The sequence below is a fragment of the Chrysochloris asiatica genome, unplaced genomic scaffold, assembly GCF_000296735.1.
Source record: "Chrysochloris asiatica unplaced genomic scaffold, ChrAsi1.0 scaffold00019, whole genome shotgun sequence".
Lineage (NCBI taxonomy): Eukaryota > Metazoa > Chordata > Mammalia > Afrosoricida > Chrysochloridae > Chrysochloris > Chrysochloris asiatica.
In genome coordinates this window covers 9,478,116-9,500,758 of record NW_006408537.1, presented here as the reverse complement: position 1 = coordinate 9,500,758, position 22,643 = coordinate 9,478,116, and the positions used below count along the sequence as shown (strand labels likewise).

The window sequence follows — 22,643 nt, the reverse complement described above, 5'->3', positions numbered from 1 at the left end:
ACAACAACAACAACAACATGTATGTTTGAGGATGAGTCAAAAATTATCTGCACTCCAGTTATATTACAACACCTGTCCATGTTCATGGTATATAACAACAGTGATCGTGCAAGTGAAATGATTCTGTCAATGAGATGAGTGGCAGTGGATTATGTGGCAAATCATTTACAAATCAGCCATAACTCCATGAAATCATCCACAACATACTTGGGTCTCGAAAGGTTTGTACGAGACGGATACCAAAACAACTCACAAAGAGCATAAACAGAAACCTTTGAACACTTACAAACAAAATTTGGACCAATATTCAAAGGAAGGTAAATGTTTTTTTAAAAATCGTTACTGGTGATGAGACATGGATTCATCACTACAAGCCTCAGCGTAAACAGCAGAGTATGGAATGGAAACATTCTCAATCACTGACCAAGGGAAAATTCAAAAGTCAACCATCACCTACAAAATTGATGCTTACAGCTTTCTGGATTGTCAATGGTCAGTACTGAAACACTACCAGGAAAAAGGTTCAATAACCAACAGCGCTCATTACAGTGAGATGCTCATTGAAGAGCTGAAGCCTAAACTTGGGATTAAATGCAGAGGGCTGCTATCCAAGGACGCTGTGATCTTACATGACAATACATGTCCACACACCTCTGCACACACTGTTGACACTCTACAAAAACTATTTTGAGGTGCTAAAGCAGCCTCCTTATAGTCCTGATCTTGCTCCATCAGACTTTCACCTGTTTGGTCCCCTGAAAACAGCCCTTCAAGGACAAAGATTCACCTCTGATGAAGTGAAGACAGCAGTGCATACGTGGCTTGCAGCTCAACCTAAAACATTTTTAATAAGGGAATATGAAAGCATGTTGACTAAGTGTTTTGAAAAGCAAGGAGCTTATGTTGAAAATGATGTATTTGTCTTTTCTAAAAGTTGATTAAAATAAATTCTACAGCCAGAGTGCAGGTAATTTTTGACTCACAATTATGCATGTGCATATATATCACTTTGGAATTTCCAAGTCATTTTCACATATATTACTACTGTTTTTTAATAAATGAAACTTGTCTGTCAAAATCTAGAATATTTCACTAAAATAATAACTTTTACTCAATTCTGAATGAATGATGCCAATAGCCTAATTTTTCTATATTAAATTACATATAGAATAAGATGCCAAGACTTACTTATAATGACTTGTTCATTTGTGGCATCCAAGTCATCCAACCTTGAAATATATTCAAACACACCCATCTTTGAAATATATTCAGTTTGGCATGTGGTCTTTGTCTTCATTGTCTATTCTTTAGAAATGGTATCCACTAGCATGACTTCAAATTACACAACCATGTAGGTGACTCCCAAATCTGTCTGGATCCCTAAGCACATTCTGAGTTTTAACCTAATTTCCTGTTCAACACACCCAATATAAAAAATCATATTCTCTCTCAAATATCTCTTCTGAAACCCCTTTTGATGAACCCCATCTATAACAGATAACAAAAATGGTTTCCAAACCATTTGAATGGATGGAAAATGATCACACCCAGCTGTACTGGTCTTTTTATTCTACAAAGATGCCAACATTCCTTCCTTTGGGCCTCTGCATGAGTGACGTTCTGTGCCTAGAATGCTCTGTTCTGCACATTTGTTCTGCTGGCTCGCTCACATCATACATTTTTTTGTTAATTATCTGTACCTCCCACTAGGACATAAGTTCTGTAATAGAAGAAACTTCATCTTATCTTATTAAGCAATATATCCCTAGTACACAAACCAATACAAGAGTGAACAAATGAAACTTTACTTTAAAATAAACCATTATCTGTAAAAACTGGCTAAGGCTCCCAGAATTACTATGTGAAGAATAATAATTCTTTCTCTCATTCTTACCCTCACTGTGCTGGTTATCAATTTAATGAATCTCAGCTCCAAATTTATCCTTTTTGCCTCTTCTTTAGCCAACACACATAATTTTTTCTTAGTTTGAAGATCTGAAAGTCTCTGATTGTACAACTCTTTACAAAGACAGTTATAATCCAAAGATATGAAGAGATCCAATCATGGTTCCACCAATTACTAGTCGAAATAACCTTAAGCAAATTATTCAGCCTCTCACTTCTTCATTTGTAAAATATAGATTATAATCCTTATCCAGTTTAGTGGTTTGTGGTTAAGATCAAACAAGAATCCACAGACAGAAAACTGCACACAAATGGAAGTTCTTAATATTCAAAATCTATCAATCTGTTCAACAAAATATTACTGAGCACTGACGTTAGGTGTCAGATGCTACACTAGATACTGAAGATAGAAAAATGTAGAAAAGTCAGCCCTTGCTCTCAAAGAGATTACATTTCAGTTAGGGAAAAATATATAACCAGAATAGTTTTATCACAATTTGGTAATAGGCAGAGTGCCGTCGGAGCACAAAGGAGATATCCATAGGGGCTTAGAATCTGGAGGTAGTAGGGCCACATTCAAGTCTTAAAAAGGGAGTACGGTCGAAAAACAGTTCTTCTAGAGGGAGAAAATACTGTTCAACTTTCATCAGTCCTAAAGTATATGTGACATTGACTATGAACCACATGGTCAACAGTTCAAACCCACCAGCTGCTCTTTGGAAACCCTATACAGGGTCGATAGGAGTCAGAACCAACTCAACAGCATTTGACAATAACAAAATATGTTCAAAAGTCAAATTAGTCATTTGTTATTGTTAAGTGTCTTTGTGTCGGTTCTTACTCATTGTGACCCTATGGCACCACACCAGATTAGTTAGACTACCTTAATAATCACATAATCACAGGTCAAGAACAAGCCACTCTTCTGTCTTCTATTAGATTTCCCCAGGACTACTTATTTCATCCTCTATCACTAATTAAATCATACTCCTGGTGTAGCACTATTGGATAAGTACTGGACTGTGAGACACAAGATCAGCGGTTCAAACCCACCAACTGTTCCTCGGAAACCCTATACAGGGTCACTGTAAGTCAGAACTGACTCGACAGCACTTAACAACAATAATAACCACAAAGTAAAGTATCTATTTAAAGGTACTTTTTCTCAAATTATAAGAATATTTCCATTAATAAAACCGAAGAATCTGAAGTACATCCTCCAAAGTCAAAACCTTTCTCACTGAAATAAAAATATAAAAGAGCAACATATTTAGACTTCTACTTCATCACAGCCCTCAAAGAAATTCCTCATTTTCTGTCCTAATTCTTTCTACTGCTCTAAGGTTATGTTCCCATCCACTCTCCTGCATGATAAACTGAAGAGCTCTCTAAAACTTCCTCTCAACCAGAGGCAGGCTTAACTCATCCAAGAGAGAGACAAGTATCACCTGAAACAAAGTTTTATTGCCCCTTCTCTATCAATTCCAGAGACACTATGGCCAGAATGCCTTACAATCTACCAATTGTTGCTAAGTGCCATCGAGTCAATTCTGACTCAATAGTGAACCTGTATAAGGTTTCCAAGGAGCAACTGGTAGGTTTGAACCACGGGCCTTGTGGGTCAAACTAACATTGCAATCCAGTGCTTTATCCCACAGCACCACACCAGGACTCCTCTACCAACAACCAGGGCAAATTCATTAATAAGTAAACGAGAATTGACTAAAGGTAAGTCCAGAATTAGCCTTGGAATTTCACTCCATGGGATATGACCAAAAGAAATGTATTTATTTGTCAAAAGATAAACTAGGATGTCCAAAGCAGACATATTGTTGTTGTTGTTGTTGTTGTTGTTGTCAGGTGTCATTGAGTCAGAACTGACTCAGAGCGAACCCATGCACAGCAGAACAAAACAATGTCCAATCCTGGCCAACCTCACTACCGCTGCCACACTTGAGTCCATCAATGATGCCACCTGGCCGATCCATCTCGTTAGGAGTCTTCCTCTTCTTCTCTGACCCTCCACCTTACCCAGCATGACATCCTTCTCCAGCGACTGTTTCCTCTGGACAATATGTCCAAAGTATGAGAGACGAAGCTTAGCCATCTTGGCCTCCAAGGAGCACTTTGGCTGCACTTCTTCCAAAACAGATCTATTGGTTCTTTTGGCAGTCCATGGCACTTTCAGTATTCTCCTCCAACACCACAACTCAAAGGCATCAATTCTTCTACGATCTTCCTTATTCACTGTCCAGCTTTCGCATCCATATGAAGTTATTGAAAATACCATGGCTTGGGTCAGGCGCACATATTAGCAATACAAAATAAAGTAAATTTTAAAAATAAATCCCTATCAACAATAAATGGATAAATAAATTATAATAACGTCAACTAGAATTTATAATAATAAAGTCTAGGTATAGCGATGTAGGACAATGCACTGGACCATAAGGTTGGTGGTTCAAAATCACCAGCCCTCCTCAGAAATCCTATACAAGGTAACCATGAGTCAGAAACAAATCAATGGCAGCTAACAATAACAATTCGAATTGAAACAAATCAGAATCATGTGCTACCTGACAGGAAGCAAAAAGAAAAACAAACAAACAGCACACTCCAATGAAATTTCCATTCAAGATGTATAACTTTAATGCAAAGATGTGGAAACATAAGACAAACCCAGAAAGATATTCTATATAACTACTAGTCTATGAACTTCAAAAATGACGTCATGAAAGTAAAGGAGAGACTAAGAACCTCTTTCAGACTGAAGGAGACTTAAAAAACAAAATAGCACGATTTAACACCGGCACCTTTGGCAAAATAAACATAAATGAAAATTGAATGAGATCTGAGGATTAGAAAGAAGATAAAGGCGCTCTGGTAGCATAGTGCTTATGAATCAGGCTGTAAACTGCAAGGTCAGCAGTTCTAAAGTTCGAAACTACCAGCTGCTCTGCGGGAGAAAGATAAGGCTTTCTGCTCCCACAAAGATTTACAGCTTCAGAAACTCTGTACAGGGTCGCTGAGTCGGACCTGACTCCACCGCACATAACCACCAATGTATCGGTGCTAATTTTCTTACTTTGACCATTGAATTATGGTTGTATGAGAAGACCCTTGTTTATTAGATACTAACATATGAATATAAATCAGAGTATTACTACAAAATCACAGAAATCTTTACTAAGCAAAAATATCAAAATACAAAAGTTTCTTGAAATATCCTCCACTGGGTCTATACATTTCTGAAGGCAGTGTTTGCATTGCTCTGGTTTGGCGCTGTAGGATAAACACTAGATTGAAAGGTGGTTTGAACAGAAAGGTCACCAAGCTCACCAGCCACTCCTTGGAAACCATATAAAACATTGCTATGATTTATAACCGACTTGACAGCATGTAACAGCCACAAAAACCCTTCCCCGAAGAATTTTGCACTTTTCTATTTACAGCACATCAAAACAACAGTTGAGTATCCCTGTTGTTTTTATTGTTGTTAGGTGCACAACAAAACAAAACACTGCCTGGTCTTGTACCAACAACACAATCATTGCTACACTTGAGCCCACTGTTACTGCCACTTTGCCAATCAAAGGGGGACTTCTTCTCTTTCACTGACCATCCACTTTACCAAGTATGATGTCCTTCTTCAAGGACTGTTACCACCTAATAATATGTCCGAAGCATGATGACGAAGTCTGGTCATCCTGGCTTCTAAGGAGTATTCTGACTGTACTTCTATCAACACACATGAGTTTGTTCTTTAAATATTCTCCTTCAACACCATAACTCAAATGAATCAGTTCTTGTACATCTTCTTTATTCATTGTCCAACTATCACATGTATATGAATGAAGTTATTGAAAGTACCTGGCTTGGGTCAGGGGCACCTGAGTCGTCAAATTGATGTCTTTGTTCTTCAACACTTTAAACGGGTCTTGTGCTGTAGATATGCCTAATGCAACACATTGTTTGATTTCTTTACTGCTGCTTCCATAAGAGTTGATGATTGATCAGAGCAAAATGAAGTCTTTTGACAACTTCAGTCTTTTCTCCATTTATCATGATGTTGTCTATTGATCCAGTGGTGAGGATTTCTGTTTTCTTTACATTGATATATAACCCGTACTGAAGGTTGTGGTCGTTGATCTTCATCAGTAAGTAACTCAAGTTCTCTTCACTTTCAGCTTCCCAAATTATTTGTTCAGCATACAGATTGAATAAGCATGATGAAAGAATAAAATCCTGGTGCATACCTTTCCAAATTTTAAAGCATTCAGTGCTCCCTTGTTCTGCTCCAACAACTGCATCTTGGTCTATGTATAGGTTCCTCATGAGCACAGTAAAGTGTTTCAGAATACTCATTCTTTGCAATGCTCTCCATAGCTTGTAATGATCCACACAATTCAAAGTCTCTGCACAGTCAATAAAGCACAGTAAACATCTTTCTGATATTCTCTGCTTTCAGCAAAGATCCATCTGAAGCAGTGATTCACATCCTCAACTGAATCCAGATTGAACCTTGGCAGTTCTCTGTCAAGGTAATGTTGCAGATGTCTTTGAATTATCTTTAGCAAAAGTTTACTTACATGCGATATTAATGATATTGTCCAATAATTTCCACATTCCATTGTTGTTGTTGTTGTTGTTAAGTGCCGTCGAGTCGGTTCCATTAGGTCACCTGTATTTGGAATGGGCACAAATATGGATCTCTTCCAATCAGTTAGCCAGGTAGCTGTCTTCCAAATTTCTTGGCATAGATGAGTGAGTGCCTCCACTGCTTTGTCAGTTTGTTAAGAGATTTCAATTTGCATTCCATCAATACCCAGACCCTTGTTCTTGCCAATGCTTCCAGGGCACCTTGGACTTCTTTCTTCAGTATCATTGGCTCTTGATCAGATGCAATCTCTTGAATGGTTGAACATCAACTATTTCTTTTTGGTACAGTGTCTCTGTGTATTCCTTCCATCTTCTTTTGGTGCTTTCTGCATCATTCAATATTTTGTCCAGAGAATCTTTCAATAAAAGTTGAGGCTAGAATTTTTTCTTCAGTTTTTTTGCTTCAGAAATACTGAGTGTTTGCGTCCCTTTTGTTCTTTTAACTCCAGGTCTATGCAAGTTTCATTATAAAACTTAATTTTGTCTTCTCGAGCTGATCCTTGAAACTTTCTATTCGGCTCTTTTACCTCATTTCTTCAATTTGCTTTAGCATCTCTACACTAGTGAGCAAGTTTCAGAATCTCTTCTTTCAAAAGATTCATTTTGGTCTTTTCCTTCTTTCTTGTCATCTTAATGATCTTTTGCTTTCTTACTGTTTGATGTTCTTGATGTCATGCCACAACTCTTCTGGTCATAAGTCATTAGTGTCTAATGCATTATGTCTGTTCTTGAGATGATCTCTATATTCAGGTAGAATATGTTCATGGTCATGTGTTGAATCTCATGGACTTGTTTTAATTTTCTTCAGCTTCATCTTGAATTTGCAGATGAGCAAAATCCACAGTCTGCCCTTGGCCTTCTTTTGGTTAATGATATAGAGCTTTACTACCATCTCATTCCACAGATGTAGTCAATTTGATTTCTATGTAATCCATCTGGTGAAATCCAAATGTATAGTCGTCTCTTATGCTGTCTAAAGAAGGCATGTGAAATGAACAAATCATTGGTTTTGCAGAATTCTATCATGCGTTCTTCAGCATCATTTCTATCACCAAGGCCATATTTTCCAACTACTGATCCTTCGTTTTTTGTTTCCAACCTTTCCATTGCAAATTACAGTAATTATCAAAATGTTTGTAGGTTTGATCAATTTCAGGCTGAAGAAGTTGGTAGAATTCTCAATCGCATCATCACTGCCTTTAGTGGTTGGTGCATAAATATGAGTAATAGTTATATTAACTGGTCTTCCTTGTATTATACTTCCTTGTTGTTCTTCAAGACAGATCTTGATGTAATCTTTCTGATGAGTGTGATGCCATACCTCTTCAATTTGTCATTCACAGCATAGTAAACCATGTGATTACCAGATTCAAAATAGCCAATACCAGTCCATTTCAGTTCATTATTGCCTAGGATATCGATGTTTATGTGCCCCATTTCAATTCTGACAATTTCTAATTTTCCTAGGTTCATGCTTCAACATTCAAGGTACTGATTATTAATGAATACTTACAATAGCTATTTCTCCTCATTTTGAGTTGTGCCGCATCAGCAAATGAAGGTCCCAAAAGTTTTACTCCATTCACATCACCATGGTCAAATCTATTTTGAGTTGTATTTTCAGTGTCTTCCAACCTAAGGGGCTTACTTCTGGTACTGTATCTGACAATATTCTGGGGCTATTCATCATATTCAATATTCAACATTCTAGTGCTGACAGTGTTCCACTGCTATTCATAAGGTTTTCAGTGACCATAAATATTCAGAGTAGTTCATCTCTCCTTATTCCTAGTCTGTCTTCGTCTGGAAGCTCATCTGAAACCTTTCCACCATGGGTGACCCTGCTGGTATTTAAAATACCGGTAGCATAGCTTCCAGAATCACAGCAACTCATAAGATATAACAATATGATAAACTATCAAACAAGTGTGCCCTTTTAAATGTTTTACGATTATTAGGAACAAAGAGAAGTCTGGAGGGGCAAGATCAGGGCTATGGGTGGGTGGGGTAAGATTTCCCAACAAAATTTTCATAGGACAGCTATAACTACCTTCAAAAATGAGCAGGTGCACTGTCATGATGAAAAAAACTCCTTGGTGCAACTCTCCTGGCCTTTTCCTCATCTATAAACTTTTCAATTTTCTTACAACTTTTTCCTAACAAGCCCCACTGATCATCTTGTGCCCTCTGAGAAAATCTATCAAGATTATTCCCTTTAGATTCACTAAAACATTCACCACAGCCTTCAGAGCTGACCTTTTTAACTTGAATTAACCAGCCCAGCAGATTCCCTTTGGAATCCAGTTCTGATTGAACCTTGCTCTCTGAAATGTTACTTATAAATGCAAGACTCTTCTACGGTTATAATTTGTTTCATAAAATTGTCTTAATTAGCTTTAATACTGCTTAAAAGACTGAGGGAAGGAAAGGTCATCTCTTTGAGCCAGCTGATCTTCATGCTACGCTTTTGGCACCCATCAAGTCAAAAGCTTGTCGAGGCCAAAATGTTCACCTAAAATGGAAAATACCACATCATTTGAGATCCCAACTTCAGTACCTACTGAGTCAGTGGTAATTCTATGGTCTTCGTCCACTAACATCATCAAAGTTAACAAGCTTCCCTCTTTTGGCTCACCTTTAATGTCTTCCCAACCTTCCTTAAAATGTTCCAGCCATCTACAAACTGTTATTTAACAAAAAGCAAATTTCCCATAAACTTGTAGCAAAGCATCAGTGATTTGGGAAGATGTCCTTTTGAGTAATTTAAAATTGGACGTTAGCCCTGACCTCAAAATTGGTTTGCCCATGAAAAGTATCATCGTTTTTTTCTAAGGCACTCAAACAGGACTAAGACATGTGTATGTATTATTGAGAGAATTTGTCTTCAGCCATTCAGTGATCACAGACACATATTTAAAAATGCTTTGTTTAGAGTAAACTTGTGGTTCTATGAATTTGAACCCTAATAGCAATACTTTTGACTTACCCTCATACTTGGGAGTGATGAGATATCAAAGTGGCACTTAATTACAAATGGTTTCTATAAGTTTGTAATTATTTCAAAATAAATTATTTTTTAAATATACTTTTAAGCAGCAGGGAAAGAAAAAATAGGAGAGGGAAGAAAAAAAAAACTCATTAGCTACAAACTAGGAATAAAGCTTAAGTGCAGTTTGTTGAGAAGCAGATCTTATTTCTAACTTAGAAACGCATTGAGAGTTTTATCTTTTCCCTCGGTATCTGTAAGAGCCTATCTTTCAACTCAGAAAGTTACAAACTTTCAAAAAATGTTTAAAATTTTGCAAAACAATTTTTGTAAAACAAAGTACAAAAACTTCTTTCTACAATTGTTTTCTAGAAAGAAAAGTTGAATAGCAAATATGTTTAGAATACCTTAAGTTATTTAAGAAAAATACAAAATAAATGCAAGAAAAGTTATTTACAAAGCAAATTTATAAAACAAGCAAGTAAAAACTCATTATAAACAAATTATTTAGGCTTTGCAATACACAAATGAAAATGTAGGGGTTCCAGAATTACCAGTAGAGTACCATAAGCAGTCTGAATATCATTATGAAAGTTAACTGATTTCCAACAGAAACACAAATAAAATGTCAAGGTTATTTAACTAAAACAGTCAACAAGTCAAATACTTAAAAAAGAAATACTTACTGCCAAAGCCTTGGATAGTTTGCCTCTGAATTCATTCAGGATGATTGCCACAATGTCCTTAAGTGGTACATATGCAAAGCCATCTTCCAAATAGACTTTCCTCCCTCGAAACAAATCTAGAGCATCAGCAAAAGGAATCTGAATTCAGAATGAAATGGGGAGAGTAAGTCAGCACCTGTCATTACAAATTTTCCTCTTTACATGCATTAAATCTAAACAAAAATCATTCATGTGAGAAATGCATTAATCTCAGGAGATCCAAAAGAAAAAAAGATCAATTTATACTCCTTAAACTAAAACACTTAAACTCAAAAAGGTTGGCAGACCTAAACTGTTCATTTCAGAGTAAAAATGATCATAATGATATGCCAGTTAGATTGTTTTACTCTTATCCTTAGCCAATATATATACTATAATCCCCAATATTTCAAATTTAGGAATCACTAAGTACATTACGTTGTTGTTGTTAAGCACTGTCGAGTTAGTTCTGACTCATAGCGACCCAACCAGGAGCAGTTGGTGAGCTTGAACTGTCCACTTTGAGGTTCAAATCTACATTCCCGTGTATTATCCTGCAGCACCATACCAGCCACTCCTTGGAAATTCTGTACAGGGTCATTATGAGTCAGAACTGCCTTGGTGGCACTTAACAACAAGCACATATTGACTCCTTACGGCTCAGTGGCTAAGTGTTCAGCTGCAATTCCAAAAAGTCAGCAGTACATACCCACCAGTCGCTCTCAGGAAAAAGTTGTGGCTGTCTGCTTCCATTAAGATTACAGCCTTGGAAACCCTATGGGAGTGTTCTACTCTTAAAGTCACTTTGAGTTTGGAATCCACTAACAGCAATGTGTTGAGTTTTTTTTAAGTAACTATATTCACATTGTTATTGTTGTTGAGTGCCGTCGAGTTGGTTCCAAACCATAGCAACCTTGTACAGGGTTTCCAAGGAGTAGCTGGTGAGCTTGATGTTGTTATTGTCCTTGTGAAGGGTTGTCACGTTGCTTCCGACTCATAGTAACCCTATGCACAAAAGAACTAAGCACCATCTGGCCCTGTGTCATTCACACAACTACTGTTATATTTGAGCCCATTGTTGCTGCCACTGTGTCAATCCATCACATTGAGGGTCTTTTTCTTTTTCACCAACCCTTCACTTTACCAAGCATATCATCTTTCTCCAGAAACTGGTCCTTCCTGAAAATATGTCCAAAGTACAAGACATGAAGTGTCTCCATCCTCATTTCTATGACACATTCTGACCACACTTCTTCCAAGACAAATGTTTGTTCTTCTGGAAAGTCACGGTACTTTCAATATTCTTCACTAACACCATAATTTGCACGAATCAATTTTTCTAAGGCCTTCCTTATTCATTGCTCAGTTTTCACATGGATATGAAACAATTGAAAATACTGTTGGTTGGGTTAGGTGCAACTTAGTGCTCAGAGTGACATTTTTGCTTTTGTAAACTTTAAAGGGGTCTTTTGCAGCTGATTTGCCTAAAGCAATACATCCTTTGACTTCTTTACTGCTGCTTCCATGAGCATTGATTGTGGATCCAATCTTTGACAACTTCAATCTTTTCTCTGTTTATCAGAATGTTATTAATCAGACTTCATACATTTCACGTTCTGATTATTAATGGATGCTTCAATCTGTTTCCTCTCCTTTTGAGTGTATTCCCTCAGCAAGTGAGGGTCCCAAAACCTTTGCTCCATCCACATCATTACAGTCAACTCTACTTTGAAGAGGCAGCTCTCCGTTAGTCATACTTTAAGTGCCTTCCCACCTGAGGGGTTCATCTTCCGGCACTATATCAGACAATGTCCCGCTGCTAGTCATAGGCTGTCATAAGCTAACCTTTCAGAAGTGATCCATCTCTCTTTCCTACTTGTCTATTTTAGTCTGAAAGCTCCTCTCCTGAAACCTACGCACCATGAGTGACCCTGCTGGTATTTAAAATATTGGTCACATAGCTTCCAGAATCACAGTAACACACTAGCCAGCACAGTACAACAAACTGACAGATGAGTTGTGGACTCAGTATATTCTTCATCAAATAGAATACTAATGTTCAGGGCCTAATTCGCTAGTAAATAATTCCGAATTTCTTCATCTATGACTCCATTCTTTGTCTACAAAATTTATTGTGAAAATTAACCTCAAGACTAAGAAATGGAAATAATAATGTGCTTAGTTTTCGTTCTTTTGTTCTTGGTTTTTTGTTGTTTTATTTTTAAGTTTTTATTGTGACTTGAGTAATAGATTACATGGGAGAATGTGCTCAGTTTTTATATTAAAATAAGCATTTGCAAAAGCTAATACTGTCTCACTTATGCAGCCCTGATATAGTAGTGTAGAATAAATAAGGTCGGTGGTTGAAACTCACGAGCCGCTCCTCGAAAACCCTGTACAGGGTCACTCTGAGTCAGAACTGATTTCACAGCACTTCACAACAACAATAACATCACACCTATATCTATTATAGTTCTATGAATGATCTTAAACTTCTCAGAGATGAGTTGTTATTGTTGTTAAGGGCCATCGAGTCGGTTCCAACTCATAGTGACCCTGTACTGATCCTACAGTGCCCCCACAGGAGTTCAAGAGGTGAGCAGAATATATTCAGTTACGAAAAGCATCTCCTCTTTAATACAGAAAACATTTCCCTCCTTTTTAAAAATTAGGTGAGAAAAATAAAATGATCTCTAACTTCCCTATTCACCCAAATTTTAGGAAAGAGTTGAATCTACATGTCTACAATTCTATATATTCCAAGGACACCTTACAGTATGAACAGATCATATGTTTTTCAACAGTTTTTGATTAATTTGCTGATTGTTACTATTAAACACAGTCCTTGTCCTCAAGAAGTTCATCACTTAGTTAACATGACAAGACAGACACATATGGAAAGTCACACAGCTCTAAAGGAGGTGCTGTTTGTGATGCTGCACCTCAAGTGAGTACATTCACACAGCACATATTAGAAGAACAGGTGAGAGAGTTTGCTGCAATAATCCATGCAAGAAAACGGGACAGAAATAGTCTGGAAATGTGAGTTCTAGTCCAAGCTCTGTTTCTAACCACACTTGTGATTTTAGTAAATCCAATGAATTCTTCTACAATTCAGTGACTAGATCTATAAAACTAGGTGAAGACAGGAAGAGATGGATTAATGATCTTGAGGGTTCTTTGGCTCTAACATTCTAGCTTATTAGGGCAGTCACAGTGGAGAAAAAAAATTGCCCAAGCAGATCAAAAGATGTGAAGGCGGTGTTACAGGAAATGTGTGGTGTGGGAAGAATAAATATTGATTCTCCAACTGTAAGCTTGGAAGGCTGACTGAATGATGACCCCAATGGTAGAAATATGGAGACAGAAATGGATAGCTAATATGGACACAGAATTTTAAATTACTGGCACTCACCAATAATAATCACTCATTTTTTTCCGCAAAAAAAGAAAGTATAGCATTAAGGGGTTGCAGGGTTGAAGCTATCAAATATTAAAATGTATTTCAGTTCTCCTCCTACTCCACTTCTGGAAAGGTCAGCCCAAAAGTCACTCAGTGAGTTCAAGCAAAGCTGATGTCTGTGCTAGGGTTGTACCAAAGACTAAGATGGCATAGTGCAGGATGTTGGAATTTTAATGGATTAAGGAGTGCATCCTCAAGGGAGATAAGTTGACATAGAGCGTTAGAGCCCAAACGGAATGAGAGGGAGTTCACATAAAGAGACAGTCCAAAGTATGGTGTCAGAGACCAAAAGTTGAAAAACAAACTTTCATTCAAGGCAATAACCTACACAGGGTGTTGGAGCCAAGGGAGTGATGAGGGCATCTGTACAGGGGGCAACCCAATGCAGAATACAGAAGCCCAGATGATATGGGGAATGCATTCCTTTGAAAGAATGGCTTGCAGCAGGGGTCAGAGCCAAGCAAGGTTAGGAAGGTTTCTGTGTAGGAGGGCAGTCTAGCACAGATGTTGGCCCTAAGAGGCAAGGTTAACAACTGCACAGAAGTGGAGGTAGCTATAGTGACACTGAGGCTCTATGCATGGGTTAATAAAATACAAAGATAAAGGTCAGTGTGATACACTTAACAAAATCCAGAAAATACAAATTTACTTACCTTATAAACTGCCTCCAGCTCCAACTGAGTCACAGTTAAACTTGGTGATGAAGCAACAATCTCCTTTTCTTGAAGATTCTTCTTTTCGTTGCTTATCTAAAAGAAAACATAATTTACTGTTTAAGTCCTCATTCAGTTCCAATAACATGGTTTTTTTTTCCTACTGAGGGATCCAAACTTTTAAAAAAAAAAACTAAAACCTTTTAAACCTGACACATCAAAGCTTTCAAAATATGCTTAGTGAACCATTATCATTAGTGAAATGAAAATGTGAAAGTATATCTAAACTCAAACTCTTTCAAATTTCTATTCTGAGAATCTCAACCTTTAACAAAACATTAGCAAAAACAAGAAATTTATAGTAAAGACATGTTGATGTTAAGTACAATGGAGTCTGTTCCGACCCACAGTGACCCTGCACAGGGTTTCCGAGACTGTAAATCTTTACAGGAGCAGAACGCCTCATCTTTCTCCCAGAGAACTGCTGGTAGTTTCGAACTGCTGACCTTGAGGTTGGCAGTCCAACTCATAACCATTATGCTACCAGAGCTCCATAGGTTAAGATAAACTAAAAAATTACTATAATCCTAATTTAAGAACTATTAATTGACTACTTATTTGAGTTTAAGGAGTAGTTTAGTGATTTTTCAATTTCCTAGTCATTTACGACAACTCCAAACTTAAAACACTAATTTTTGCAGAAACCATAAATCTGTTGTCTCAGACAGCTAATAGCCTCACAAAAGAAAAGACTGATAGATTGGATTAAATAAAAATTTTAAACTTCTATATACATATTTTTTAAATCTTTAAATGAAGATGAGATATAAAAGAAAATCTGAGGGGAATATTTACAACATCTGACAAAGTTATTTTTCATAAGCCCCTAGGCAGTAATACATAAGTACTAATACCACCAAAGTGGTAAAACACAAAACCAGTATTCATAAATGTCATAATAATAAATATAAATTAAAATAATAATGTAGCACTGCTTTTGTCTTTACGTTATCTAGAGATGCTACAACAGAAATATCACAAGTGAATGGCTTTAACAAACAGAAATTTCCTGAGTCAGGAAAAAAATGAGATAATAAATGTGTGTTATTTTAAATCACTATGTTTATGGTAATTTGTTCACAGCAATAAAAAATTAATGAAGAAGTAATATACGAGCTTTAGGATTCTATCATCATACATCTGTACTCAATAAGAGGTGAGCAAAAGCATTCTGCTCCCATAAATCATGTGAAAAAAAGCTCTCCTATTAATGTTCATACCTGTGGGAGGGCCTTTGTGTCCCAGCTCTACCATTTACTAGCCAAATGATTTTAAACAAATTCTTTGACCTGCTTGAGACTTAGTTTCCTCATTAGAAAAAAGAAGGTAATGAATTATAATAATGACTTTGCAGCATTGTCATGAGGACAAAGGCAACACAAAGGGGCATCAAAAGTTCATAGAAAGATTCCATTATCTTTTCATTACATTTTTCCACAAACTTTCTGGTGTCTTCTCATTTATATAAAGTTCCTTATCGGTGAGGTTGTTTAGTGTCACTGAGTCAGTTCCAATTCAGTGACCCTGTCTAGAGTTTCCAAGGAGGGGCTTGTGGGTGTGAACCGCTGACCATGTGGTTTCCAGTTCAGTGCTTTATCCTACAGTGCCACACCAGGACATATCAGGTGAACAAAAATCTACTGTCTTCCCTCCATGCCATTCTTAGCACTTGCAATACCTCTATTTTTTATATGCATTTAAATCTCATATATACTTTTAGACCTAGCTTACATTGTTTTGTGATTACATTTTGTCAATTCTAAACTACACTGCAAGCTCCTAAAGGATGAGAATATGTCTTAATTGTTTTGTGCTCCCAACATAAATGCTGATGTCACATTCCAGCTCAGATGGTTCTTTGTCTCTAAACTCAGATGCACATGTCAACTGTCTTAGTTAACTCGTGCTTGCTGTGCTGCTGCTGCTGTTAAGTGCCATAGAGCTGGTTCCAACTCATAGAGACCCTATGCAGGGTTTCCAAGGAGCGGCGGGTGAGTTTGAACCACCGACCCTGCAGTTCAAACTGAACTTGCAGTCTAATACTTAACCAACAGCACCAGACCAGGAAATAACACAAGTGTTTTTAACAAACAGAAATTTATTTTCTCCAATTTTAAGAGGCAGGGAGTCCAAATTCCAAGTGCAGACACTAGGGGGAAGCTTTCTTTCTCTGCCAGCTCTGGAGAAGATCTTGTTCCGTCAACATCTGCTTCCTGGTTCCTTGGGAACTTCCATGACTCTTGATATCTATCTTACCCCATCTCTACTGTGCTGCCTTGTTTAATTTCTTGCTATTGGAAAGTGATTGACTCAAAATACACCTTACACTAATCCTGCCTCATTAACAAAACAAAGACAACCCATTCACAGCCATAAAGGTTAGGTTTTGCAATACATAGTTTGGGAAAACATCAATCAATCCATAACTTACTAGCTATTAAAATGGCAAAATTGTTAAAGATTTAGAATACATTGTGGTGGGACGATCACTGTACACAGCACATTGACAATACATATCAAAAAGCCTTAAAAAAATGATGCAAATTCTAACTGCAGTACAGTGAATTATCTAATATCTCTCCTAACCATAGTCTTTGGAAACTCCCATCAATCGACTTTTTCCTAAAGGGTCTGTGCAAAAACCACATGAAAGCCACATCTGACTTCCTCTGGCTTCACAAGGGAGAAGGAGAATCAAACTCAAAATCAGCCCCAGGTCAACTTCTAGGAGGCAGAGGTCAGACATGCTTCCACTCTTCAACTTTGTGTGTCCTCTTCTGACACCAACTATCCCTCCCACAGCACTCTCTGCTTCACATCTGGCTTTGAAAATCCGTCACAATGGCCACATACAACTCATAGATAAATTTCCCAATTATGGACTACTACTCCCAGTGGAGCACTGTGGGATAAAGCACTGAACCACAAGGTCAGTTTGACCCAAAAGTCCATGGTTTAAATTCACCAGCCACTTCTTGGAAACCCTATACAGGGTTACTGAGCTGGAACCAACTCAATGACACTTAAGAACACAACAACCCAGCATACAGTAGTCCTCCAGTCAGGAACACCTCTGCTCTGATATACTGCTGACATGTCTTGCTCTTGTCTTCAGCCCCTTAGCCATGTGGGCCCTCAGCCTCTGCCCTGCTTAGGCAAGTGTTACAAAGTTCCTTTCATGTTGTCCTGCCCATAGGTGCTAAGCTTTACTAGGTCCATGGGTTAGGCGGCCCACAGTTGCTCTGTCTCCATGCCTCTGCCATAGCCGTTTTTCCAGGTAGGGATCTCACACTCTACTCATGACTCTTATTCCTAGATGAGCCTGGGACCATCTGTTTCTGCTTCTGAAATGGCTCCTTTTAAACCCAGCAGGATGGTAAAACTAACCAAATCTAGCCTAAGAGTCCTGTACAACCTATATGCATGTTCCCACCCAATCATATGGTAGGAGTTAAAAAGACTATGGTTACGGATCAAGCTGCTAACCTCAAGTTCTGCAGTTCGAAACTACCAGCTGTTCAGCAGGAAAATGATGAGGATTTCTGCTCCTGTAAAGATTTGTAGCCTTGGAAATCCTGTGCAGGGTCACTATGAGTTGGAACTGACTCCACAGTACTTAACAACAACAAGAACAAGACTTTGGATAGAACAGCCATATCAAGTAAATTCACAGTACCACAGTCTGGGTAAGAGAGGAAGGAAAAAGATGCTGATAGACAATAGATTCACTTTGCAGCCATCCTCCTGGCTACAAAATGAGCTATCTGAGCAACAAAGAATGGGATTCTTACTATTATGAAGGAACAAGAATCAGGAGTAGAGCTTGTCTTTCGGATCTGAGATCCTTGAACGTTCAATCTCCTTGATCCGGAAAACAAAGCTATGACATCAGAGGAGTGACAGCAAAGAAACCAAGAAGGCTCATTTGAGAAGTAGGGTACTTCAAGGCATGTAATTGAAGAGCCAGGTTTGCTGACCCACAGAGCTAGAGCTGAGTGCCTTTGAGCTGAGGCTTACAGCAGAATGAGTGTCCTTTGGGTATTTATCAGCAACCCTGTAAGACCTTTGTTACAATTCCCGAGCAGGACAGAGGCCAGACAAAGGGAACAAGGGCCAGAGAGAGGCTTGCCTGTGGGCATGGCTGGGGAGAGATGGTCTTGACTGGAAGAACTGTGACCTTTTGAATCATTAATTGTCACCTGCTAACTTCCTTAATAAATCTCCTAACTGTGTCTGAGTTCTGTGTGGTCACTGCAGTGAATTCTAGAACTCAGCTGAGTAAAGAATGCTGTAGGATGGATGGTTGGTGTCATTTTTTTACACTAGCGATTTTACTTCTAGACATAATCTTAAATAGCAAGACAAGTATACCAAAAAAAGAAAAAAATGTGTCTACATTGCAGTGTTATTTGTAATAATAAGAAAAAAACTAAGTATCCAGCAACAGGTATCTGATTAAATAAACCGTACTAGAATATGCAATTTCAGCAAAAGTCATTCAAATCAATCTCTCACAGGGGGAAAAAAGACAAAAATGTGGTGCCATTTAAAAGCAGAGATTACTATACAAAGACAGGCCCACTCAAAGTGACCCTTCTCAAATGTTATGAGTCATCAAGGGAATCCCAAACCTTGAACTTGTTTTAAGATGATCCATCCTGATTCAAATGGAGACCTGGCAAGGCAGTATACAATGAGCAGTAGACTGCCAATCACAAGGTTGGCGATTAAACCTATCAGCTGCTCCTCAGAAACCCTATACAGCCTTACTACAATACAAGTTGGAAGATCAAAGACCACACACAGCCTTTGATATGAGTTGTACCTCAATGTAAAGAAAACAAAAATCCTCACCACTGGACCAATAAATAACATCATGATAAATGGAGGAAAGATTGAAAGACATTCTTTAAGCTTACCAAGAAATCAAATGCTGTATTATAGTAAGCAAATCTGCTACACATGACCTCGTTAAAGTGCTCAAGACCAAAGATGTCAGTTTGAGGACTCCAGTGTGCCTGACCAAACAATGCTGTAGAATAATATTAAAGGTACCATAGACTGCTAGAAGAACAAACAATGTACTAGAAGAAATAAAGTCAGAATACTCCATAGAAGCCAGGATGGCCAGACTTCATCTCTCATACTTCAGACATATTATCGGGAAGGACCCTGATATCCATCTTTCTCTTCTAAATACAGCTTGAACTTCTGAAATTTCCCTGGTAATGTACTGTTACAGTTGTTTTGAATTATCTTCAGCAAAATTTTACTTGCGTGTTATATTGCTCAATGATTTCTGCATTCAATTGGGTCACCTCCGTTTGGAATGGGCACTAATACGGATCTCTTTTTTAGTTTTTATTGTGAATTGAGTAATAATTTATATAGGATAACATTGTTTTACATCATTGTTTCATTGCAATGATTACAATCCCCTCCATGCATCATCATTCAACAGTATTTGCTTCTATTCCCTCTGTTTTGGAGGAGGTTTTTTTGGGATGTATACAAAAACACTTAGGAATTTACAATTATTTAAACAAACAAAGGGCATATTCTGCAAGCCTGACTCCTGGCCGCCAGCACACAGCCTTTCTCTTTCCATGAGTCTAGAGTCCTCAGCTGCTCTATCTCTCCATGTCACCATCCCTGCCTCTATCTCTGGTGTCGTTGCTTCTCTAAATAGGGTCCCACATTATGCTCATGTTCTTCTCCCTTGATGGTCCTAGGATCCTCTGACCCCGGAATGTAAGATTAACAACTCCCCCCTTTTTGTTACAAAACTTTTACCTTTACAGTTGTGAAAGTCACAATTAGTCATGATAACAATTACTCACTACTGAATCATAAGAAACTTATCCTCATTTCCTTTCACCAGACCTGTCTAGACAAGATGAATACTATTCAGTGGCGATTCTACCTTCCCCCACACTCTCTGAAACTAAACTCCCTCTTGAAAACTTGTAAGCCAGTCACTTCGTGCCTTTACAGCCCCCCTATTTTAGGTAACCAATGTCGAAGTTTCCCATCCCTATCAATCCTGTATACAGAGGAGATAGGATTGATCCTTGATATGAAGACTCTTTCCCTCTCAGTTGGTATTTTAAGCTGCTACATCCATAAGTACAGGTGAATTTCATCAAATTGTAGCAATTTATACTTGTTTAAATATTGATCTCTTTCAATTAGTTAGCCAGGTAGTGGTCTTCCAAATTTCTTGGCATGGATGAGTGAGCACCTCCAGCAATGCATCAATTTGTTGAAAGATTTCAATTTGTGTTCTGTCAATCTAGAGTCATGTTTTTTGCTAATGCCTGCAGTACAGCTTAGACTTCTTTCTTCAGTACCATCAGTTCTTGATTATATGCTACTTCTTAAAATAATTAAATATTGACCAATTTTTTTATACACTGTATTCTTTCCATTTTCTTTTGATGAATGATGCATTATTCAACATTTTACCTATAGAATCCTTCAGTATTGCAACCTAACACTTCAATTTTATCTTGAGTTCTATCAGCTTGAGAAATGCTGAGTATGTTCTTCCCTTTAGGTTTTTTAATTCCAGGTCTTTGCACATTTCACTATAGTACTTTACTTTGTTTTCTCCAGCTGCCCTTTGAAATTTTCTGTTCAACTCTTTGACTCCATCATTTCTTCCAGTCATTTTAGCTTCTCTACATTCAAGAGCAAGCTTCAGAGTCTCTTCTGATATCCATTTGTGTCTTTTCTTTCTTTCCTGTATTTTGAAAGACCTTTTGCTTTCTTCATGTATGTTATTCTTTATGCCATCTAGAACGCTTCTGGTCTTTGCTCTTTAGTGTCTAATGCATTAAATCTTTCCTTAAGATGATCTCTGAATTCAGGTGGCATATAATAAAAGTGAAGAATCCCTGGTGGTGCTATAGAGTAAGTACTGGGCTGTCAACCGTAAGTGTGACAGTTCAAACCCATGAGCCACTCAACAGGAGAAAGCTCTTTCTGCTCCCATAAAGACAGACAGCCTTAGAATCCCTATACACATTTGCTATGAGTCAGAATCAACTCAGTGGCTGTGGGGTTTACACTCAGTTATATTTTGGCTCTTGTGAGCTTGCTTTAATTTTCTTCAGTTTCAGTCTTAATATGAGCAACGGATGCTCTGTTTGACACTTAGCTTCTAGCCTTATTTCAGCTGATACTAAGTTTCTTCATTGCCTCTTCCCACTGATGTAGATGATACGATTCCTGTGTGTTCCATCTAAGGATATTACATGAATAGTTGCCGTTTATGTTGTTCAAAAAAAGAGTTATTTGTCATTAATGTAAAGCTGATGTTCTCCCATGTAAACTATTACTCAATTCACAATAAAAACTTAAAAAAAAATTTATTTGTCATTGATCTTACACATTTTTATGTAATATACAGCATCTTTTCTGCCACTAAGGCCATATTTTTCAGCTACAAATGCTTCCTCTTTGTTTCTAACTTTCACATTTCAATCACCAGTATCAATGAATCCTGACTGCATGATTAATCAATTTCACTGAAGATGTTGGTAGAATTCTTCAATTTCTTCACCAATGGCATATGGATATTACCCTATCATAGACAGAACTATACTTCAAGACAGATCTTGAAGTGCTTTTTTTGATGATGAATGTGACGCCATTCATCTATTTGTCATTCCCGGAATAGAAAGTCATATGATTATTCGATTCAAAATGACCAATACCAGTCCATTTCAGCTCAGTAATGTCTAGGATCTTTATGCATTTCATTTTGGTTGTGACAACTTCCAATTTTCCTAGATTCACACTTTACACTGTCTACATTCTAATTATTGATGAATGTATGTAGCTGTTCTCATTTTTATTTGTGCCACATCAGCTGCTTTTTTGCCCATTCTAATCATTTTCCAAGTTTCTACGAATGTTTCATGATTTTAAATCTTACTAACAACATAGGATTTCACGGTCTTGATAGACCATTACTTACTTAATTTCTAATTACTGAGTTTTTTGGATTTTTTCCCATTTACAGACAAACTGATTCTGACTTACAGTGACCCTAAAACTGAGCTCCACGGGAAAGCAAATTAGCAGGTCTTTCTTCCATGACGCCTCTGGGTAGATACAACTAATCTTTTAGCTAGTCGCGAGCCAGTTAACCATCTGCAACACCCAGGGACTCCAGTTACTGACCAGTGGGCATGTACTAAGGTCTGTGA

The 22,643-nt window shown here is 37.7% G+C and overlaps 1 protein-coding gene across 1 annotated transcript in view; it reads right to left on the bottom strand.

The window, feature by feature from the left end:
* PRIM2 (primase, DNA, polypeptide 2 (58kDa)) overlaps positions 1–22,643 on the bottom strand; it is a 407,781-nt gene that overhangs the window by 318,688 nt on the left and 66,450 nt on the right. Inside the window, exons 5-6 of the mRNA XM_006835743.1 lie at positions 14,371–14,466; positions 10,237–10,374 (exon numbers count right to left, since the gene is read on the bottom strand). Coding sequence (XP_006835806.1) covers positions 10,237–10,374; positions 14,371–14,466 — 234 coding nt within the window. The remainder of the gene's footprint in view (positions 1–10,236; positions 10,375–14,370; positions 14,467–22,643) is intronic.